General features: G+C 36.2%; 3 protein-coding genes and 1 non-coding gene across 4 annotated transcripts; 2 read left to right on the top strand and 2 right to left on the bottom strand.

Moving 5' to 3' along the window:
- Positions 1–9,206: 9,206 nt before the first annotated feature.
- On the bottom strand, positions 9,207–10,208 carry LOC125474121. The gene is made up of 2 exons (XM_048577559.1): positions 10,047–10,208; positions 9,207–9,692 (listed from the first exon to the last, which is right to left on the bottom strand). Exons 1-2 carry the CDS (start codon positions 10,157–10,159, stop codon positions 9,464–9,466), a joined length of 342 nt encoding a protein of 113 aa, XP_048433516.1. The 5' UTR covers positions 10,160–10,208; the 3' UTR covers positions 9,207–9,463.
- Positions 10,209–10,293: 85 nt separating this feature from the next.
- Positions 10,294–10,367, top strand: TRNAI-AAU. The gene has a single exon. It is a non-coding gene; the product is annotated as a tRNA-Ile (tRNA).
- A 1,253-nt stretch (positions 10,368–11,620) lies between these two features.
- LOC103926593 (MYB-like transcription factor EOBII) lies at positions 11,621–12,712 on the bottom strand. The gene is made up of 3 exons (XM_009335402.3): positions 12,554–12,712; positions 12,319–12,448; positions 11,621–12,182 (listed from the first exon to the last, which is right to left on the bottom strand). Exons 1-3 carry the CDS (start codon positions 12,693–12,695, stop codon positions 11,645–11,647), a joined length of 810 nt encoding a protein of 269 aa, XP_009333677.3. The 5' UTR covers positions 12,696–12,712; the 3' UTR covers positions 11,621–11,644.
- Positions 12,713–15,688: 2,976 nt separating this feature from the next.
- On the top strand, positions 15,689–21,077 carry LOC125474405 (probable tRNA (guanine(26)-N(2))-dimethyltransferase 2). The gene is given in 13 exon segments (XM_048578018.1): positions 15,689–16,092; positions 16,769–17,071; positions 17,182–17,269; positions 17,526–17,647; positions 17,909–18,048; positions 18,140–18,212; positions 18,596–18,684; positions 18,774–18,879; positions 19,499–19,711; positions 19,798–19,842; positions 19,844–19,993; positions 20,243–20,320; positions 20,508–21,077. Coding segments are annotated over 13 exon segments (1,740 nt in total). The 5' UTR covers positions 15,689–15,996; the 3' UTR covers positions 20,745–21,077.
- Positions 21,078–21,113: the final 36 nt, after the last annotated feature.

Raw genomic sequence — 21,113 nt, 5'->3', positions numbered from 1 at the left:
TGAGTTTGGGAGGTATTACACACGCAGTAGGGCGCGTGGTAATTTGAATCTATTGGAGTAAAAATGGATTTCATGGTATGTACTGTTCTCACAAGTAGCAGATCGTCGTCACCTACCTTAAAACAGATCTCACGTGTTTGTGTCTCACTTACCTGATCTTTCTTTTGAAAATTAGAAATTAAAAATAAAATGGTTTCTTAGACCAAAATGCCTCTAAAACATTAGGTCATTTCTAATCGATCCGGCCAAATAGGGCTAAAAATAGCTCGGAATGATATGAAAATCGTCTCCAACCGAGGGTTAGGGCAAAAGGCTTGTAGGCCTCACTAGGCCCAAACTCCCAAATTAAGCCAGCGGGCTGGCCGTTTCTAGCCAGCCAACCAACCCTCCAGCTCCAAAATGTTAAGCTTGACATTTTGCCAGCCCTCCAGCTCAGCTTATTTGAATGCCAACGGCTACCCTGCGTCAGCATAATGCCAGCTAGCAATGGCTAGCTAACGTCATGTTGCCGTCAAGTTATCGTTGGAATTTGAATTTTTTTTTTTGGACGAATCCTATAAATACCTACACCATTCCTACAACATTAAAAGCTGAAGATAAGAAATGTTACGTATATAAAAATCCAAACTAAAATTTGCACAATCAATTATATCTCGACATGTGGCACTTGAAATCTTATCTGCAAAATTATTAAGATTACATAAAGATAAGAAATTTGGAAAGTTATTCACTTTAGAGACACGTGTCACTCGAAATCCTATCCGAAAAATTATTGAGATTACATAAAGATAAGAAATCTAGAGAGTTACTCATGTTAGAGACATGTGTCACTCAAATCCTATCCAAAAAATTATTGAGATTATATAAAGATAAGAAATCCGGAGGCTTATTCATTTGGCAACAAGTGGCACTCAAAATATGTCCGAAGATCTTATTTTAATATGGTAATTTAATTTAATTAACTATATTAATTTAATTAAAATAATAAATTATGTTTGGCCTATAGCCCTTTGGCCCCCTCAGTTGGAGATGGTATAAAATATGGCCTAGCAATGTTCATTAAAATATAATTTCTTGCAGGACTATAGGGCTAAAGGGAGCCCTTTGGCCTCCTTTGGTTGGAGATGGCCTTAGGGTGTTGTGGTGCACGGGGCTATTTCGGACTGGATTAGATTTGGGGACTAAGTTGGATTGGACTTGACATGGACTGAGTAGTATAAGAATAATGAAGCATCTAGTGCGGTGTCGAACTAAGTTGCAGACTACATTATTTTGAGATCCAAATATGTTTTTGTCATTTTATTATTATTAACCCCTCTCTCTACCTTTCCTTTCTCTTCTCTTGATTTCTTTTTTCCATCAGTCAAATGTCCAAAATAACCCTAATACAAGTCATGTGCAAGTATTTTGGATGAAAAACTTAATTATGTTAGGATATAAGATGATAAATTAATAATTTCGAAAAGTTGAAATGACAAATCCCTTAAAATTTTATTTCATATAACAAATTGAAAAAAAATGTATAAGTTCGTATGATAAAATTTCCCAAACGATGTTATAGTATGAACTATGAACTATATATGCAATGTCCATAATCTAAGAACTTATCCATAGGTTGTTTAAATCAGAAATGTGACTAAGAATTTGAGACATTTCAACTCCTAAATGTAAATTTATAGCCGCAAGAAGAAACAATGTTACAAGTGTTACATTTATTGATTACATTGTAAGAAATACAAGTGTGGCTTAAAGACATTGTAGTAGTCGATTTTGTTTGGTTGGAAGTCTAAAGATCAATGTGCATACAAGTTATTAGTCTAGTTGTATTTTTCTTCCAGCACATTGTTGAAAGAAATCTCAATTTCAAACTTCTTTTTCTTTAATGCCTTATTTTTATGAGAATCTAAATACCACAAATAATGTATGACCACAAAAATGTAAGGGACAAGAACCAATGAACAACCATTTTAGAATGAAAGATGCATTTCAAGAACAAAAGGTTAGAACAGAAAATTTAATAGGGTTGCATGATTACGGCAATTTTGACATAGAGTGAGGACCGTCGTGAAGTTGTGAGAGACCAAAATATAGAAAGTTTCATGCTTGTTATTAGATCGATCATTCAGTTATGACATTAGAACGAGGTCGTACGTGTAAAACCAAAGTATAAAGTCAAACGAGATGCATAAATAGAATGCCAAGGATTGGTTTTACTTCTTTCTACAAAGCCAGAAACGCTACATTGCTTAGACCACAGGTTAAACCAGATTTGCTGATACACAAAGGGCATTCATATTATAATCAAGAATGGGGAGATATTTTTTCAGTGTGCCGAGAACACAACCTGTTACATCACGTGTCATAATACAGGTGGTTGGATACTTGAAAAAAAAATATCAACCACTTGTACTATGACACTAGGTATACCGAGCTTTGTTCCTAACCCACTAAAAATTTCTCCAGAATGGGTAGTTCAGTCAATTCACAACCTAATTGCCAAATGAATGCAACCCATATGGGAGTGGAATAATGTAACATCCCACATCGACCAACGGAGAGGGAGTGATGCGCCTTATATGTACATGCCCACCTCCATATAGCACGAGACCTTTTTGGAAACTAACTGGCTTTGGATTCCATCGGAACTCCGCAGTTAAGCGAGTTCGGGTGAGAGCATTCCCAGGACAGGTGATGCACTGAGAAGTTCTCATGTGAGTCCCAGAAACAAAATCGTGAGGGTGTGGTTGAGACCCAAAGCGGACAATATTGTGTTACGACAGGAGCAGAGACTAGGATGTGACAAATAATCCTACCAAAAATATAAAAGGATGTGTGATTTTCTTTGATGAAGCATTGCAACAACTGACGGAACATCTGGCATATGTGAAAAAGGCATTTTTGGCAGCTAAAAAAATAAAAAAAATTAGGAGGCAGGTGGGAGATATACGTATATATGTGTGTGTGTGTGTGCGTGTGTATCCTTCTGATGGATAGGTTTCTAAAGAAATTATTGAACAAAAAATAGAGGGTTTCAGAAATTAGATTAGATCAGTTTCTGGAATAAAAGAATATTACCAACGTCCTCACGTTTTGAGGTCCATGCGTCCCCACAACTCGCTATCACTCAATTGCTACAAAAGGGCTAATAATGTCATTGGAAAGATATTTTTCTTTTGGACAATGCTTGTGTTATAGGGACTTACATAATTGTCCCCTTATTTACGACTAACGAATTTTTACTGTACGAATATCATAATTGAAACAATTCATTCTCGTGATCATCATCTAAGGATCAAAGTATGCAAAATATTTAATTTGGAGATCTTTTAGCTATTCATATGCATATAACAAATAGACGGTTCATCAAGATGATGCTACTTGTTACTAAAATTGTTGATTGATTTGATATGTATGGATGACTAAACGATCTTCAAATTGAATGATCTTTTGCATATATAATCATTAAATGATTATAAAAATAATAAATAATTTTGATTATGGTGTTGGGACGGTAAAGATTCATTAATCGTATGTGGAGGGACAAGTAGGTTCTCCGTAAGAAAACACATGTATTATCCTCATTCTCTTCCCTTGACAAAATAATTAGGGTTTCTTCATATATTATCTTTAAAATGTGGATTTACGATACTACATATTGCGATTTGCATGCGATCCTTCTTGACATGCGTGATCTTTCACGTAATGTATTTTCGTGGTTTAGGGTTTAGCTTAGGTCAAAATATAATAATTAAGAAGAAAATGGCGAAAATTAGTCTGCTAAAATAATAAATATCAACAATAGAATTAGTTATATTATTGTAATTAATATTAAAAATAGTGTGATTGTGTAAATTCTAAGTAGAGATAAATTATAAATCTGTCGGAATCTAGAAAATCTTTCTTATTAGACTTTGTATTACTTAGAAAGTAAGTTATTTTCTCTTTTTACTATAAATAATGACACTAAGCATAAAAATCATATCCTAAAATTCCTCAAGCCTTTCTCCGTTTTCTTTGCCGCACTCTCTCTATTTCTCTCTCTAAATTTAGGTGGCCTATAAGTAATGACACTAGGCATAAGAAATTGTATCCCAAAATTCTTCAAGCCCTTCTCAATATTTTGGAGGCAGATTGTCTGCCCTCCTGTTATGGTGCCCTCTCCATGTCCTCCTATTTGTACGGTCACGGTTAAGCCACGTCAACATTTTATATTCCTATTGATTTTTGTCTTATTATCTTTATAAAAAAAATTAATATAAAATGTTGACGTAGCTTAACCGTAATCGCACAAAATAAGAGGACGTTTAATTTAGAATAAAAATCAATATATATATATATATATATTTTTTTCGGTGACATGAGAAGTGACTGGATGGCGTTTCAATTATGGGAATATAAGAATCCATAGAGTTAAAGTAATATATTTGGTACGTACGACAGATTTTTAAAGTTAGTAAACCACAATCATGCATGGACATGTACTTAAAGATGAATGAGTACAATTATTCAGTATGTGGAACCCCGTCTAAATTATTCCTCTTCAGTTTTGAATTGTATATCTAAAGAATTGTACACATAGGAGAGATTTTTGAGTATATATATCACCTTGTGTTTTAAGTACACATTAAAGATAAGCCGGTATTTTCGTCCAACTAAACTCAAAACTTACCCTAGAAAATAAGCCGGTCATAATAAAATATTGGTAATGAAACACAATGAACAACCTAATTATATATATATATATGTGTGTGTGTGTGCATGTGTGTGTGTGTGTGTAGATGAAGATTTTTTAAAGGAAGGGATCTCTATTTTTTTTTTAAATGGAGATTAGTTGTGGGGGCCACAAATCAAATTTCAACGATCCGAACGTCTATTTTTTCAAGTTGCGCCTCATAGATTATCCTTGCAAAATATTAGCCAAATTGGAAATATTTGAGGCATTTAATTGAGTTCAAAAAAATTTGACGAACACTATGTTCGTAACAATTAAATGGGCAAATGGTTTCAAATTGAATTGAATTTTTTCATTGATGACCTATGAATCGAGATTTATAAAATAAATAGTTCGGATCGTTAAAGTTCGATGTGGAATAAGTCCCACAACTAATCTCCATTTAAACAAAATAGAAATCTCTTTCCTTAAGTAGCATGTATATAGATGAAATGTATGATAGAATAAGGGCTATATAAATATAGAGAAGAGTGGTGAAAGAATGGTGAAAGAGATGTAAAGAAAGGTATACCAAATACATTTCAATATTTTGTTCTCGTTCTTCATTATTTATTTTTTCTTCTCCCTCATTCAACCTTCCTTCATTCCCCGTGTACTTTTATCGTATCTCAAACAAATTAAAATCAAAATTGTTATCAAACGAGTTTTTAAGTTATTGGACTACGAAGTATAACTATTGTTTAGGCGGAATGATATATATACATATTAATTGTCTTGATTTAAAATATAACAAGTTAGGAATGAATTGTACTCGAGGTGTTAAGAATTTAATAGTGTTTTTCGTGCATTCGTCATGTTTAAATGCCCTCTCGTTCAATATATCTTATAGAAAATGTATTCGACATATTTATCGCAAGATGAATTTTTTGTTGCCTATAAATTGGCCAGCTTGAGATTCACTTACACTCTAGGACCTGTCAATTTTGAGCAATCCCCCTCTTGTAAACAATTCGTAATGGCAAATATTGTCGGATTTCTCAAGCTTGAGATATTATTTTGTAATTCTCTGTTTTGATGGGCTACTAGCCCCAATGTTTAACAAAAAAATCAATCTAATGGGTTATTTGGATAGAAAATTCACATGGTTTTTATTTTCCTTGCAAGTTAAATGCTTAAAAAACTCAAGTTAACCCTCCCGTTTGATCCATGCTTAATCGTATTTAAGGACCAACCAACAATGAACATTATCATTAAAGAAAAAAAAAATCATTGAACAAACTTAGTACTACAGTCAAATGATAATCATATTTACTTACAAGTGAAAGGTTTTAGATTCGATTTTCAACAAATACAAATTTTAACCACGTTATTACTAGCTCGTTATGAGATTAATCATAAATAAAAAGGAAAAATAATGAAAATGCTTGAAAACTTTGAGTTTTAACGATAAGAACAAAATAAAAGGTAAGTGAATAGTATATAATTAACTTTTTAGTGTAAAAATATAATTTTTTCGTTAAAATAAATAGTACTGTTAACTTTTTGTTAAAAATTTTTAAATAAAAAGACAGTGCTGGTACCAAGGCAGGCAAAATCGAAAACGGAGATAAACCAGTTAAACACGCGTTTCCATAGGAAGAGTCCGTCTTATGTTCCGACCTCAGAGAAGCGCCAGTTTCCAAGGCCCAAGGTGACCGCTGAGTGTCAAAGCAGCACTCCACCGACTACGTGTCGACCGCCCATTGGGGTTCAGAACAGTACCAGGTGACGGACAAGATTGATGGCGGAACCTCCGTACGCTCTCAAACGGCGTCTGCCCCTCGAACAGTAAAATGCTCTGTTCGGACGCGTGTCGCTAAACGACAGGGGTAAAAACAGAGTTACTTGGTGTTTAATTTTGGCTGTCAACGTCTTGTCGGACGCGTGCTGGGAAAAAGCTTGAAAACTTGAAGGAGTCTTTTGCCCGTTTGATTATGCTTTTTGGTTATGGAATTCACGTGGTCGTAAACAGTAAATGGTAAAAGGTTAATGGTAAAAATGGTCGTAGTAGAGGAAAAGGATTTTCTGGAATTTTAGAGATTTTATGATCGTGATCATTTATCGTACATCGTATAATTATAAATTATTTTAAAATTTAAAATTAAATATAAATAATACCTAACAAAAATTGATCATATAATGTACGATGAACGGTAACGATCACTGATTATGAAATTTTAAAATCCCAAAAAAGAGATCTGGTGAGGATCCTTTTCCATAGTAGACTAGTAGCAACACTGTACCTTATAAGACGTTAAAAGTCAAATGGTTCTCATTATTTGAAGGGAAATATTGTAGTAACACTGTACCTTGTAAGATGTTAAAAGTCAAATAGTTCTCCTTATTTGAAGGAAATATTGTAATTTTACTTTTCATTGGAGAAGGTCAATTTTAAATTATTCTAATTTGTGCAGAAGTTGATTTGAACTTGAATGTAATTTCAAGTAGTTACTCTATGTCACATTATTTTTGCTGATAAAACTGGTTTGTACCAACGATACTTTAGTATTTGGTAGACTTAAATGCATTTCGAACTGTAATAATAATTTTGAAAAGAAATCCAACATAGGAGGGACATGGATTCTTTGATCCAAGCTCAAATGTGTGTCACAACTGAACCTGAATCAAAGCTCAATCCTAGTACCCTAGTCATCGTTGCTCCAAACTTGAAGCTTAGTCTAGTATTGACTAGGTCGAGCGACCAAATGAGGCCCGGTGTGGCATTTCACATCTTTTAATTAAAGCGATAGTGAAGAGAGTAAAGAATTAAACTCATGATCTCAGATGCATAGATGAATGTTCTTAATCAAGGCCATGCCATTTTTCTTCTTTTAATTCCAAATTTATGATGGACCACTATTTCTGTTTATTTCTCATTGCAAAGTCATCAGAATTTTCTGAAATAGCATTACAAATCTTGTCCAAATAACCAAATTGAATTCTGGTTCTCTTATCCTTCTCCCATCAAGTGTGCAAGTATATTCTTAGCTTAGGTTACCAATATAAGAAAGGCATATTACCTTGCTATATAAGGGAAGAATGAGAGCTCCAATATCCAATACAAGTTGAGTATTCACAATTCGGAAACAGAGATCAACTTTTATTGTCCCCGAATGAACACAACGGCATTCTTATACCGTATTATTTGAATGTACCGTATTATTTCGTTGCGTTCATTCGGGTTCATGTGATGCAAGTTATTCTCCGAAAGAGAAAGCACGGTTCTTATTAATCGCAATGTTGTAATTCAAATTCCCTCCGAATTTCGCAATACAGATCTGATGGACCGAGTAATTTGAACGGTTTAAGAGAAGGGGAGAGAGATTCGAACTCTTGATTTGTATAAGGTGGACCAATAGAATTAGGTATGAGACTGTAAGATTTAAAATGAGTTTTCCGGATTTCTCGATCCGTCGGCTCTAGACTGCAAAGATCCGGATAAGATCTCGATTGGTCCTAAAAATAGTAAGGGCTAATATAGGATACCCAGAGTGGCACATATCAAATCCACCATAGCAGAATTATCATCTTAGTGAACCTAGTCAAGTTGGGCCCTGAGTTGCTGCTCAGTGCACCAACAGGCAATAGCTGGTTCCAGGTGCCTTGTCACTTCGCAACAGTTTATAAGTATACATGGAAATATGCGTAGCACAAATGCGATATGATTCCTCCCACAAACACAATAGTGTCAGTGCTTTAAGCTTCGCCCGTAACACATGTGAGCATGTCTGGGAATCAAAGCGACACATGCTAAATGCAAGGCCATTCTGTCACTTACAATAGCCCGTCAATATATCTAAGCATAATTTCAATGTATCAGTGCGAGTGTTTACGAAATCTGCAGGTTTTAGAATCCTAAGGCAAATTGCCAAAGCACAACCATGTACAGTAAATATCACCACTTCGGCCCCTCCCCTAAACCAGCCTTCCTACCAATTTCAAAGGGTATATATACTTTCCATGTGAGCTGCTATCTTTGGCAAAAACCTTCTCTTTCCAGCTAGCAAGGCACTTCCTAATAGTTTTGCATCAGTGTCCAATCTACCATTTAGTCTTACAACAACACATTCCGGATATCTTAAATTCCTAGATCAAAGAAAATAACTGTGGTGCGAGGGTGGTGGGAATGAAGAAAAAGCCGTACGATATCACTTCTAATCAAAACCAAGTTTATGAGGGTGTTATCAAAGGCGTGCATCGGGCACCCCTTGAGAGTTGAGGCACTGTATGGGCCTACTGAGACCAAATATCAGATCATTAGCAGGAGCAGACGGAGGGAGAGGAGGGAAACCGTTCATCTGAAGGTCAGATGAATGGTCATATTATAGCCCCGTAACTTCTTGTATATAATATATGCCCCCTACTAAATTCTCAGGCTCCACCATTCAACCGGGAGCATAAGGGCATCAATCAAATTCAAGCACATACATTATATCAGGCTTATCAAAGATGAACATTCCACGAAAAGCAAGAACAACATATGACCATAAGGACATCAAACAAATTCAAGCATATTATCAAGGATGAATATTCGACGAAAAGGAAAGTACAGAAAGATTCAGAATGTATATATATGGATTATGCACCGCTATATCTCTACTGTCTAATTTGGGTTCATAAATTTCATTGGCCTACATCACTGGTACCAAACAAGTATGGTGACTGAGGGCGAAGAAAGCTTTGACATTGATTTGTCTTTCTAAGATAACACAAATAGCCTGATCAAGTTTTAGTTTACACGACCAAGCAAACTCAAACAGATGTTGGTTTAGAGCAATCGGGGCACGAAAAATGACCTCTAGCTTGACAATTGGTGCAAGAGATGGATCTTACTTTCGATCCTTCACCACCAAGCGATTCATACATGTCGTCGATGAGATTTGATCCGAGCATTTGACCTTCTTTGATCAATCCTATTCCTTTACATCTTGAGCAAGCTATCAACCTCAGATTGCCACATCTCTTGCACATTCCCAAAGAACTGAACATTCAAAGGTTTAGCGTACACAAAACATAAATTAGAACAATAATCCTCGAGTCACCAAATTTGTTCAAACGTGTCTGCGTATGCGTCAAGCTCCTTACTTGTTCAAAACAAATAAGGTCCAAAGCGAACGTCAATTTAAACGTCATTTGGTGAATAAATTTGGCGGATCTTTACTCAAATCACCAAAAACGTCTAATTATATTGAGGCAGATAGGAAATTTTCATTAGTACATGGGGTATTTCTACAAATCTTGGAAACTAATCAGAAGTTGAAGATTAATAAGTAAAATCATTAGGAAGACTAGCGTTTAATGAACAGATATGAAACGGGGTATTAGTAAGTGTTACCTGCGCTGAGAGGCGGAGATGAAAGCATCGATCTTCGGGGCGGCAATGGTGGCGCAGAGGAGCAGAGTTCCGACACCAAATCCAGCCAGCTCGCTCGCCGTTATGTTATCCATTTGCTTTGCTCTCTGTCTCTCTGCTTTCCTCTCCGGTCGACCAGAACATGCTGACAAGTGATCAGTGAAAAAGCTCCTTATCTGAAACCTAAGTTTCCAACATAAAAAATAATTTGGAGCTATTGGACAACAATGGCCTATTAGCTCAGCTGGTTAGAGCGTCGTGCTAATAACGCGAAGGTCGCAGGTTCGAGACCTGCATGGGCCATTTTTTTTAAGTTTCTTTTTTTTTGGCTTCTGGGCTTTAGAATTACGGGTTTAATCTATCCAGCCCAAGTACATTTTAACAATTGTGTTAAGCAGTCTGTGTTCTTGTCTTGCTAGATAGAATTCTACGAGCCCATAACTAATAATAGTTTGATTCTTTGTTAGAATATCGGTTGATTCGAACAATTAAGATCATTTACCTCTGCATATGTAGTTTTACTATTGATTTCCCCCTCGGTTTCTTTTCTTTTCTTTTCTTTGCTGAAAAGGACTCAATTTCATATATATATATATATATATATATATATATATTATTGATTAGTGCATACGATTCAATGTTATCATCGTTTACCTCTTTAGCAACGTTGTGATAAGGTAAACTTAATTAAGAAGCGGTCAGATTTGTATCACGGTGAAACAGAGGTACCAACGACGTACCTGCATGCATGTATCTAAGCTCTTAATTAACTGATTAATTACATAGTAGTATATGGGCAGGCTGATCTGACCTTTGATCTTTTGGTTTCACCGATCAGTCGGTTGTTCGCATACCTGCCTACCTTATGTCAACTGTCAATGAGCTTTCAAAAGATATATACTTATAAGTGGTAGTGATCAGCTTCGATTGTGTATATAGACAACTGACTTAGTACTTGATGTGGTTTTGATCAGTTCAGCTATTTGTGCGTTCTCAGTCCCCTTGGTTGGGGTTACTAGTGATAAAATCGATACTTTTTCTCTATCAATCTCCAATAATTTTCCATTTAAAACTAATTGGTTAAATTGTTGCAAAACAAATTGTTTCTATTGTTTGGTTACAGATTCGTGTCTTTCGTTGATCACTGCATAAAACTGTGCTTTCTTTCAAGCTAATTTAAAGTCCATATATATACTTTGTTTTCTTCCTCACTGATCACTCATCTAAAACAAGTTTAACGGATACAAAAGATCACACTACCTCTTATATATATAGAATTTTATGGATATGCTTATGATAGCTAGCTAGCTGGATCAGATCGAGGTTCATCATCGATTGTGTCAGTTGGCGACATAAAAAATAAAGATAGTACCAATCTAATGAATGATCAGCATTTCTAATTAGAAGATGTAGCCTCCTCCGTTATAGAATGTGTTGGAATGTCCTCCTTGTAAAAACTTACATAAACTAACTCTTGTGGGATAACAATTTGACTTGATCACGAACTCTTGAAACCACACGCGGACTAGGACTTGGTCTAACACTCCTCCCCCAAATAAAGCAGGTGATTTGGTTTCACTTCAATTCTGCATTGATATATTGCTCAATTCCCCTCCAGAAGATAAAGCTGCTGCAGTATTTCCTTGATTGTTGATCTGCATGGCTACTCTGTTGCACTGGTTTAAGCTTGTGTGTTGCTGCGGATCCATTCGACCATTTACGTCGTCTAAGTTCCAGAGCTTGCCCATGTAAAACCCTTCTTCTCCTAATAAATCTGACCAAAATTCCACACTTGCTTGGTGCATCAACTTAGGCAAGCAATATTTGTCTTCCTCCATATTTTCTGGCCTTGTTGCTTGTGTTTTATGGATATCAGTATTATTCATATTGTTTACTATTCTTTGGCTGCAGGCTTCCAAATCTTGATGTGGTGGCGGTGTGGCTCTTGTTTTCATGTTTTGATCTTCCTCTAATTGTTGTTGTTTTGCTTCAAGAATCTGAGCTTTTCTTTTCTCTTGCTTCTGAGTGCATTGCTCTTTCCTTCTGAAATGGGTTCTCCAGAAGTTCTTTACCTCATTGTCTGTTCTCCCTGGCAAGTATCTTGCAATGGTAGACCATCTGTAAATTCATAAAATAATTCACATCAGAAATTTTTTTTTGAGTGTACTTGATAAATATTTAATCGAGAGAGAGAGAGAGAGAGAGTGTGTGTGTGTGTGTGTTAGCTAGCAAGGGTATTGTTCTTATTACTTACTTGTTACCCCATAAAGCATGCAATTCAACGATGATGTCTTCCTCCTGAGGTGTTATATGCCCTCTCTTTAGTCCTGGCCTCAGATAATTTACCCATCTGAGTCTGCAACTTTTCCCGCTCCTGTTCAAACCTTAAAATAAAAAGAAAACCCTAATTGAGCATGCATGTCTAAGACTATCAATTAATCCAAAATTAAAGCTAAAAAATTAGACTAATTAACTTGGTTAATTATTACCTGTACACCTAGCCACAGAACTCCATCTTCCCTCTCCATGTAAGCTGACATATTCACTGAGCAGCTTATCCTCCTCACGAGTCCAAGAACCTTTCCTCCATCCTTGTTCTGACACACCACCCCAACCCATCATAGCTACCATCTTTCAGCTCAACTCAATAGGTAGTACTTGCTTGTTTTCTTTGTATTCTATGGGACGCTGGTTATATTGCACAATGCATGGTTAGGTTAACTTCATTCCCTTTATATACACACATAACACATGATAAGTATATTCCCCCTGAATCAGTGGCTTGAATATATTTTGCTTTGTTTAATACATTGATGATCTCAGTCAAGATCTTTGAATCGAATCTCTGCTTCTGTCTCTCACCATGTCATGAAATCGAATTGATCCTTCCCCCTACAAACCTGAGTACACGTGTTGAGACACGGGTCTCAATCATCTCAACACTTCCAACCAATCCCAGTACAACAGCAGGCTCGTCGAGCCCTAGTCCTTTTACTATATGACATCACCCAACAGGATCCTCTCCGGATCTTTGTGGTGAGAATCTTAGGAATCCATAAATTGTGTCCGTTCATCGTACATTGTGTGGTCAGTTTTTATCAGGTACTGTTTGCGTTTAATTTTAAATAAAAATACTTTAAATGATTTCTGATTGCACGATGTACGATGAACGAACACAATTCACGGATCCCCGGAATCCTCACAAAGAGGATCCGGCGAGAATTCAAATTCTGACATCACCACTAGATCATATCTTCTACATAACAAAAAGCCACGTATCGATTAAAAAAAAAAAAAAAGCCACTTATCGATAAAAAAAAATAGTTGTATTCACACACTCATTTTTACTTATTACACATTCATCTTCATTCGATTCGGCAGCCAAATTAAAACTAAGAAGGGTGTGTGAGAAGTAAAAATGAGTATGTGAATCAGACTACAAAAAAAAACACACACACACAAAGCCACGTTGTATAACTAATCTGTCATTGTATTCTTAACTAAGCCGAAATGATTTAGTGGGTCTCCTTGGAAAGTAGCTCTTATCCAACTAGGGTTTAACATCTGTGTAAAACTATTTGCGTGCTTAATCACCACTGTTTAGGGTAATGGGGGGCAAAAAGTTTTAAAAGGAGAGGGGAGACGATTCACCTATCCTACACCTGGCCTTTGGGCTTCATCTACTTACCTTATTTGGAAAGTTGAGAAGTGCTTCATTGGCTTAACTCATTTGTTTATGCATTATATGCCTATATATAGGTATTGATGGTTATAGAAACTATATATTAGTGCTAATATTTGAAAAGGTTATAGAAGATCTTGTCAAGCTTCAAGATTTACAGTGTGGAATGCACGATTCGATGGGGCCGAAGAAAATAAAATATTTTACAAAAGCTTTTGCTCCTCCATACCCTTTGAGTAATATTACTTCATCAATGACGAAACCCTACTTTATGTTGAACAAATATGTTGGGCTAATTATAAATGTAGATATGAGAAGAAGACTTACAAGAAAATTGTTAAACTATCTTCAATTGGAGATGCAAAATGCATTAAGTTAAGGTATTTTGTATTTTTGGTTTGCTGAAAAGTTCTCCAATAGACGAGATATAAAAAACTATTTTGGTCAAAAAATGTAGATAAAGATGTAACTTTACATCCTTTGAAGGTCGGCGTCGTCAGTCAAAGAGAAAAAAGTAAATGGAATACATCTCTCCTATTGAGATGATCTCATAAGCCCAATAGGATAGCAATAATATAATTTAAATTTGCCTTTAGCGAAAATCGAACTTAAGACATCTCACTTACAAGTGAAGAGGAATACTAGTGACATCAACAAAGGGGTTATGTAAGAGAGATTGTTAAGAGTTGTATGATTTAATGTTTGGGAAGTGTCTACTGTTGTCAATAAGGGGATTACATGTGGGGGATGTTAGGAGCTGTCCAATAATATCCGCCAATTGATGTACAAATTCGGTGTTATGGTACAAACGGGTCAAAATGACCCTTTAAAAGTACTGGCAATAACGCGAATGACGATATTGTATCCACTTTTGCAGGGCTATGCATGTTTGCCAAATGGGCCTCCTCATCTGAAAAATCACTTGGGTACATAGCAACAAAGCTCTTTTGGATAAGTTGAGCCCAAAACTTGCGAAGGAGCAAGAGTCCCTACACATTCCCTTACAATACAAGCCACGAAATCGTTTGTCTCAATTCTCAATTTACATTCTGTCTAGCCCAGGATGACCGTCATGCCCAAACCTTGGACATAACACAAGCGGCGGAGTCAATGAATTTAAGTCAATGGGTGAATTTTTAGGCACGGTGAGGTCAATGTCACGAAAACTGTTGCTGTTGCTAGAACAATAAGCTCACCAAAATTTGAGCCATTTAGTGGACAAGTTTATTGAGGACTTGCACTAATCTCCAAGCGAGGAAAGATTATGTTACAAGACTGTGAGTGAATGACGAAAAAGAAACGTCAATTTATAACTTCCCGTTCATTTTAATTTTTTTTTGTTTATTACTGACTTATTGTGAGGCTTAATCCATTCTTTCACCCCCCTTAATGTAAACAGTATCGTTTGTTAACAAAAAAACACCATTAATACATGAAATGATTTATTTCATGCACTATAACATTTATTTTTCAAGACATTATTGGGGTTTGTCCCATAAATTTGTTAACTTAGGCCTCCCACAATAAGCCAAGAAAAGTGAGTCTGAAACGAATCAAGCTCTTGCAGTGGTCAGAAGATTTGAGAGTGATACCAAACATATTGAACTCACACTTGTGCATTATTAGTGTTATATCACTTATATGTATCAAACTTAAGCTGCCTGATACTATATATAAGTATCACACTCACTCAAACTATTATGAAATACTATATATAAGTATCACACACACTCAAACTATTACGAAAGACTTACATTTATATGAAAAGACTCAGTTTTATAACAAAATATGTTTGTATTTGGCTATTTGGCTTAGTGATATTAATAATTTAAAAAAAAAAAATTTGTTTACAACTTTTCTTATTTGGAGCCCCGGATTGGGGGTGACCCGACATCCCCGCCCACTCCGCGCACCACTTTTACAACTTCCCGTTCATGTTAGGGTTTAAGCAGAAAAAAGAAGAAAAAGAAACGTCAATTTATCCGAAAAATCAAAACATCAAAACTTAAATCGCGATTAGCAGCAAAAGATAGGGTTAATTAATAAGCATATTTTTGCTGTCTACAGTCTACCTATAAAAGTCTTCAGTTTGGCTCCTTGCACAAATTCGCAAACTCCAGCCAGGGGTTCCATAGAAGAGACGAAGAATAAGAAGGGAAGAGAAAGGCTCCTGCTTTTTAGAGTTTTGAGTTTGTTCTCGGAAGGAAGTGATTTGGGGTTGTATTTTTTTTGCTTGGAAGTGGAGGAACAATGGCGACCGATCTCAGTGATTACGCCATCATCAAGGAAGGAGAGGCTGAGATTCTCATGCATGCTAAGAACCAAGTGTTTTACAACAAAACCCAGGTGCCAAAATCTTCTCTTTTTGTGATTTTTGAATTGGGTTTGTTGGGTTTGGTGGGATTTTTGAGATGATATGTTTGAGGTCTTTTTGTGTTTTTGAGTTGTTCTGAATTGGAAGTGTGTCGGGTCAGTGTTAGTTGGTGAAAAGTTGGGTTTGGTTGCTGGGTAAGTATTGTAGGAATAGGAAAGATTAATGTTTAGAATCGAAGAATTTCGATATGCGAACGGTTTTATTTTTGTGATTAGTAATCGTTGAGGAATGTGTGTGATGAAGCCTTGGATTGGAAATGTTAATTGTGTCTCGCATTTGGGAGCATGTAAGTGAAGGAAACCCAATTCATATATTGAATTTTGTGTTGCTTAATTGGCTCATCATTTAGATTAAGTATTTCTGCTTACGGTTTATATATGCAGTGCAAATTCAATATGGACAAGTTAACCTAGTCGTCGCCCAAAGTTCTTTGCTTTCGAATACTTAACATCCCGTTTTGATTATGTTATTAGCAGTTTTTTTTAGTATGGTAAATATTATGTAGGGGGTGATTTGCGATGCATGACTGTTGAATTTTCAGCATTATTGATCACTATTTATTGGATACATTCAATCACTTAAGTTTGCTGGCTGACTTTTAGATTTAGTAATTCAGGAGGCTTGATTGTTTCATTGTGTAATAATTAGGTTAACAACAGAGACGTATCCATCGCTGTTCTGAGGACATTCATAACCAAACGCAAGGAGGAGCATGAAGCAAGATTGTCCAAGAAAACAAAAACTGCGGTGAAGGAGTCTGACAAAGATGCTTCAAACTGTGTTGTAGAAGAAGTACCTATTGAGCCTGCTAATCATGAAGAAAAAACCAATGGAGATTGTGAAATGGCAGCAGAGGTATCTCAAGATGAACCATGTAGCGTTTCAGAAGAACCAGAGAAGGTCACTGAGGGAAAATGGTGTGGGGAACTGAAGCCACCAAGAGTTCTTGAGGTTTTTTCATGAATTTTGATCAGAATCGATTAATTAGTTTCTTTCATCTTTGTTCTTTAATCTGGAAGATGCAAATTCACATTTCTGTTTTGTATCATTTGCGTTCACAGGCCTTGTCAGCTTCTGGTTTAAGAGCTCTTAGGTATGCTCGTGAAGTGGAAGGAATTGGTCAAGTTGTTGCTCTAGACAATGATAAAGGTAGATTTTAGGTTTTCTCTATCAACTGCACTTAAATGTATGTGGCCAGTTTTTTTGTTAACCTTTTAGAAGGTTACTTTGTTTGTTCAAAAGAAAAGGAATAATTAATGGACATATAGACCAAATTAGATGAGATTATGGACTTCTAGTTTCTATTTAAATACATATTGATATACCCAAGTTGTAGATCCATATCAGCTTTTCTTATTACCTGTAAACATCAGAACAGTTATCACTATTATTCGTCTTCCTGCAGATGCTGTTGAAGCTTGTAGGAGAAATATCAAGTTCAATGGTTCGGTTGCATGTTCAAAGGTGGAATCACATCTTGCTGATGCCCGTGTGCATATGCTCACCCATCCAAAAGAATTTGATGTGGTATGCCTATGCTGTTTTATAGTTTATGCTATTTCTGAAGGAATTCTCATTTAGAATATTTATCAGAATAAAATATAATATTCTGAAATTATTTGAATAAAGAAGGGACTGGAATTGGTTTCATTAACGGGCCCGCACACTTCCCAATGATTACCCTTATTCCTTTCTTCCCTGGAGATAATTCTTTTGTTCGGATTCCTATCATTTAATACTTTTTAGCATAAAGAGTAACATACTCTTTGCTGGTTATTGGTGTTTCAGGTCGATCTTGATCCTTATGGTTCTCCCTCTGTCTTCTTGGACTCTGCGGTTCAATCTGTTGTTGATGGAGGATTGCTAATGTGTACGGCAACTGATATGGCTGTGCTATGTGGTGGTAATGGGGAGGTTTGCTATTCAAAGTAAGCACTCATACCTTTTTGCTGATCGATTTTGATTAAGCATATATTCTGATTCTTGGACTGAGCTATCTCAAACTGTTCTGTTGATTAGATATGGTTCCTATCCATTGAGAGGGAAATATTGTCACGAGATGGCTTTGAGGATCCTCCTAGCTTGCATTGAGGTATCATCATGTCCTTGATTAGAGATTTTACGTTGAACATGCAAACTACTTGAAACCTGTTATTTAACAATTTAGCCTGAAGGGTAGCAGAATTGATATTGCATTTGTATTGGTAATATAGTCGCTGACAAATATCTTTTCTATAGCAAATATTTACTGTATTTTTTTTGGCGTAATGATGGTGATTATAGGTTTTCAATTAAGTTTAGCTTGAAGTTAGTTAACTCGATAGGAAAATGACTTTATAAACATGAAGAGTGCCCCAAATGGACCATAAGTTATATTTCAACTCATTTAAATTGGATGTGTGTGTGTATATATATATATATCTTTAAAAAAAATGTTTTTGGGTGCATGGTTAATTTCTTCTTTGTACAATGCAGAGTCATGCAAATCGATACAAACGATACATTGTTCCTGTGCTATCTGTTCAGATGGACTTTTATGTCCGAGTTTTCGTCCGTATCTACTCGTATGTGAACTATTTTCTATATCATTCAATGTTAGCTTTTAGGCTTCTTCCTTTTGCTGTTGTATGATAGTTCAAACGATTGGTTGCAGTTCTGCAAGTGCAATGAAGAACACTCCCCTTAAGCTCTCCTATGTGTATCAGTGCATTGGTTGTGATTCTTTTCATCTTCAGCCTATTGGAAGGACTGTCACAAAGGTATGGTGATGATATAATATACCTTGAGAGTTAGGTTGTGCTCATCTATTCATGACAAAAATCATGTTAAAAAAGTTGATTTTCTTGCTTTTCCTGAACTATACGTAAACCCCTCGTCTAAATTATAGTTGTAACAATGACTTTAAATAGTTAGATTGACCGTTATGAGGGTTGATTGATTGACACTACCTTTTAGGACAGGTATATTTCAATTATAGGACAGTTAACTTCAATTATAGGAAGTTGATCTCTCATAGTTATTAATTTTATTTATTAATAAGCTTTGTCCCCTTGCGGAATATCTTCTTATATTTCTCCCTGTGTGTGTATTAGACATGTTTGACTGCTTTGATTTTTACAAAGATTTGTGTCTGTAGCAGGCTTGATGCTTCGGATAAATGGATTTATTTTATTTCCTTTATTTATAAGGAAAACTAACGAAAAGTCCAAAAAAACTTCCCTTTTAATGAAAAGCCCTTTTTAAAGGTATAGTGAATAGTACCAGGGAAATGTATAAATGTGGTTTTTCGTTAAAAGTGAACAGTACCGGGACTGTTTTGTTAAAACTCCCTTATTTATATCAATAATTTTCTGATAAGGGATTTCTTTTCTCTTTCAGAACACCAGTGTGAGATATTTACCAGGTTTTGGTCCCGTTGTTCCTCAAGAATGCAGTGATTGTGGAAAGAAATTCAATATGGGTGGGCCTATATGGTCTGCTCCTATTCATGATCAAGAATGGGTGACTTCCATACTATCTGATGTGAAGTCTATGAAGGAGCGGTATCCCGCTTATGATCGCATCTCTGCTGTACTAACAACAATTTCAGAGGTGTTCCCTTTTTCTTAATACTGATCCTTTTAGACACAAATTAGATGTGCTAAAGCAGTTCCACTGATGTCTGTGTTTGTTTGCAGGAACTGCCTGATGTTCCTTTGTTCTTGAGCCTGCACAACCTCTGTGGCCACACTTAAGTGCACTTCCCCATCTGCTGTGATTTTCCGTTCTGCTGTGATCCATGCAGGATATCGTATATCTGGAACTCATGTGAATCCTTTGGGGTTGAAATCAGATGCTCCCATGGATGTCATTTGGGACATAATGCGCTGTTGGGTGAGCTGTCACTTTCAGCTCTCATTTGTTTCTTGCGTGATGCGTGTATAAATTTTTCAACTAGTTCACAATCTTCTAAGATCCCTGCGTGTAGATTCCTTCCCACTCCCCAATTAACAGTGTGGTTGTGTTGTTGCTTTCCCTGTCTCTACTCTCTAAATTATGTAGACTTTCTATGAGATTGGTGCTATTTACTAGTTCCTGCATTGGGCGTGCGGTGGTATCTTATTGTGCCTTTATTTTGTGTAGGTGAAGAATCACCCGGTGAAACCTCAGCCTGCAGATCAGTCAGGAACCGTGATACTTGCCAAGGAACCTGTTCTTCATGTATGTTTCTCCCATTTTTGAATATTAATAATGATTTCTTTTTTCTTCTGATTATATATGCCTTTTCTTCTTTTGCTATGTGCATGTAATTTCATGGAACAGATCACCCCATGTGTATGTGCGCGTTGGAGAGGGGCAGAGAGAGATATCTAGCTAACCCCTCTTTTTGACATTTTCTCTTTTGCAGGCTAACTTTGCTCGAGCTGTCGCGTCTCTTAGCAAGGCACAAACCAAGAAGGTAGCACGCTTCCTTCCAAATCCAGAGAGGCACTGGGGGCCAAAGCTTAGGGCAGGTCGTACAATCACCAGCAAACACATCTCTCTCTTGGGTCCGGAGGCTGTCAATGAACATCTTAACCATGAAGATGGCGAGGAACATGACGCCAAACGTCAAAAGGTTGAAGATCAACCCACCCCAAATTGAAGATGAACGGTTTTAAGTTTGTTGATCAAGTTGGCCTAGAGCTTCATCCTCCCATTACCGAAACAACATACATAATCCTTCTTCCTATTCCTTTTTATTTGGAGACGGCGGGAGGAGAGAGGGGGGCTTCTCGCAACCATTAATGAAGCGACGAGCAACTGGAGCGGCAACTTCATATTTAATTAGAAGCCAATTTTCAGCAATTTTGAGTTTGATAGACGATTTTTATTTATGTTTGCGTACTTTTGAGTTTGTAAGCAATTTACCTTGGTCACATTGACTTCGATTTTGATTAAATTCTGTCTGATATTAAACAGTGCAGTTTAAGTTCCAGTTACTTATCTCCTATGTTTGAGTTTTCTCACATCA

Source organism: the organism of the source record quoted next, unplaced genomic scaffold (assembly GCF_019419815.1).
Source record: "Pyrus x bretschneideri cultivar Hongxiangsu unplaced genomic scaffold, Pyrus_bretschneideri_v1 Contig12, whole genome shotgun sequence".
NCBI classification, from domain to species: domain Eukaryota; kingdom Viridiplantae; phylum Streptophyta; class Magnoliopsida; order Rosales; family Rosaceae; genus Pyrus; species Pyrus x bretschneideri.
Note: the sequence above shows the minus strand (reverse complement) of the source record. Positions and strands in the feature narration are given on the sequence as shown.

Coding starts and splice junctions, on each gene's coding strand:
- LOC125474121 (XM_048577559.1), bottom strand. CDS start 10,159: ATGGATAACATAACGGCGAGCGAGCTGGCTGGATTTGGTGTCGGAACT. Junction 9,693..10,046: donor ATCTCCGCCTCTCAGCGCAG/GTAACACTTACT, acceptor TTGAATGTTCAG/TTCTTTGGGAATGTGCAAGA.
- LOC103926593 (XM_009335402.3), bottom strand. CDS start 12,695: ATGGTAGCTATGATGGGTTGGGGTGGTGTGTCAGAACAAGGATGGAGG. Junction 12,449..12,553: donor TTCTGTGGCTAGGTGTACAG/GTAATAATTAAC, acceptor TTTTATTTTAAG/GTTTGAACAGGAGCGGGAAA. Junction 12,183..12,318: donor CATGCTTTATGGGGTAACAA/GTAAGTAATAAG, acceptor ATGAATTTACAG/ATGGTCTACCATTGCAAGAT.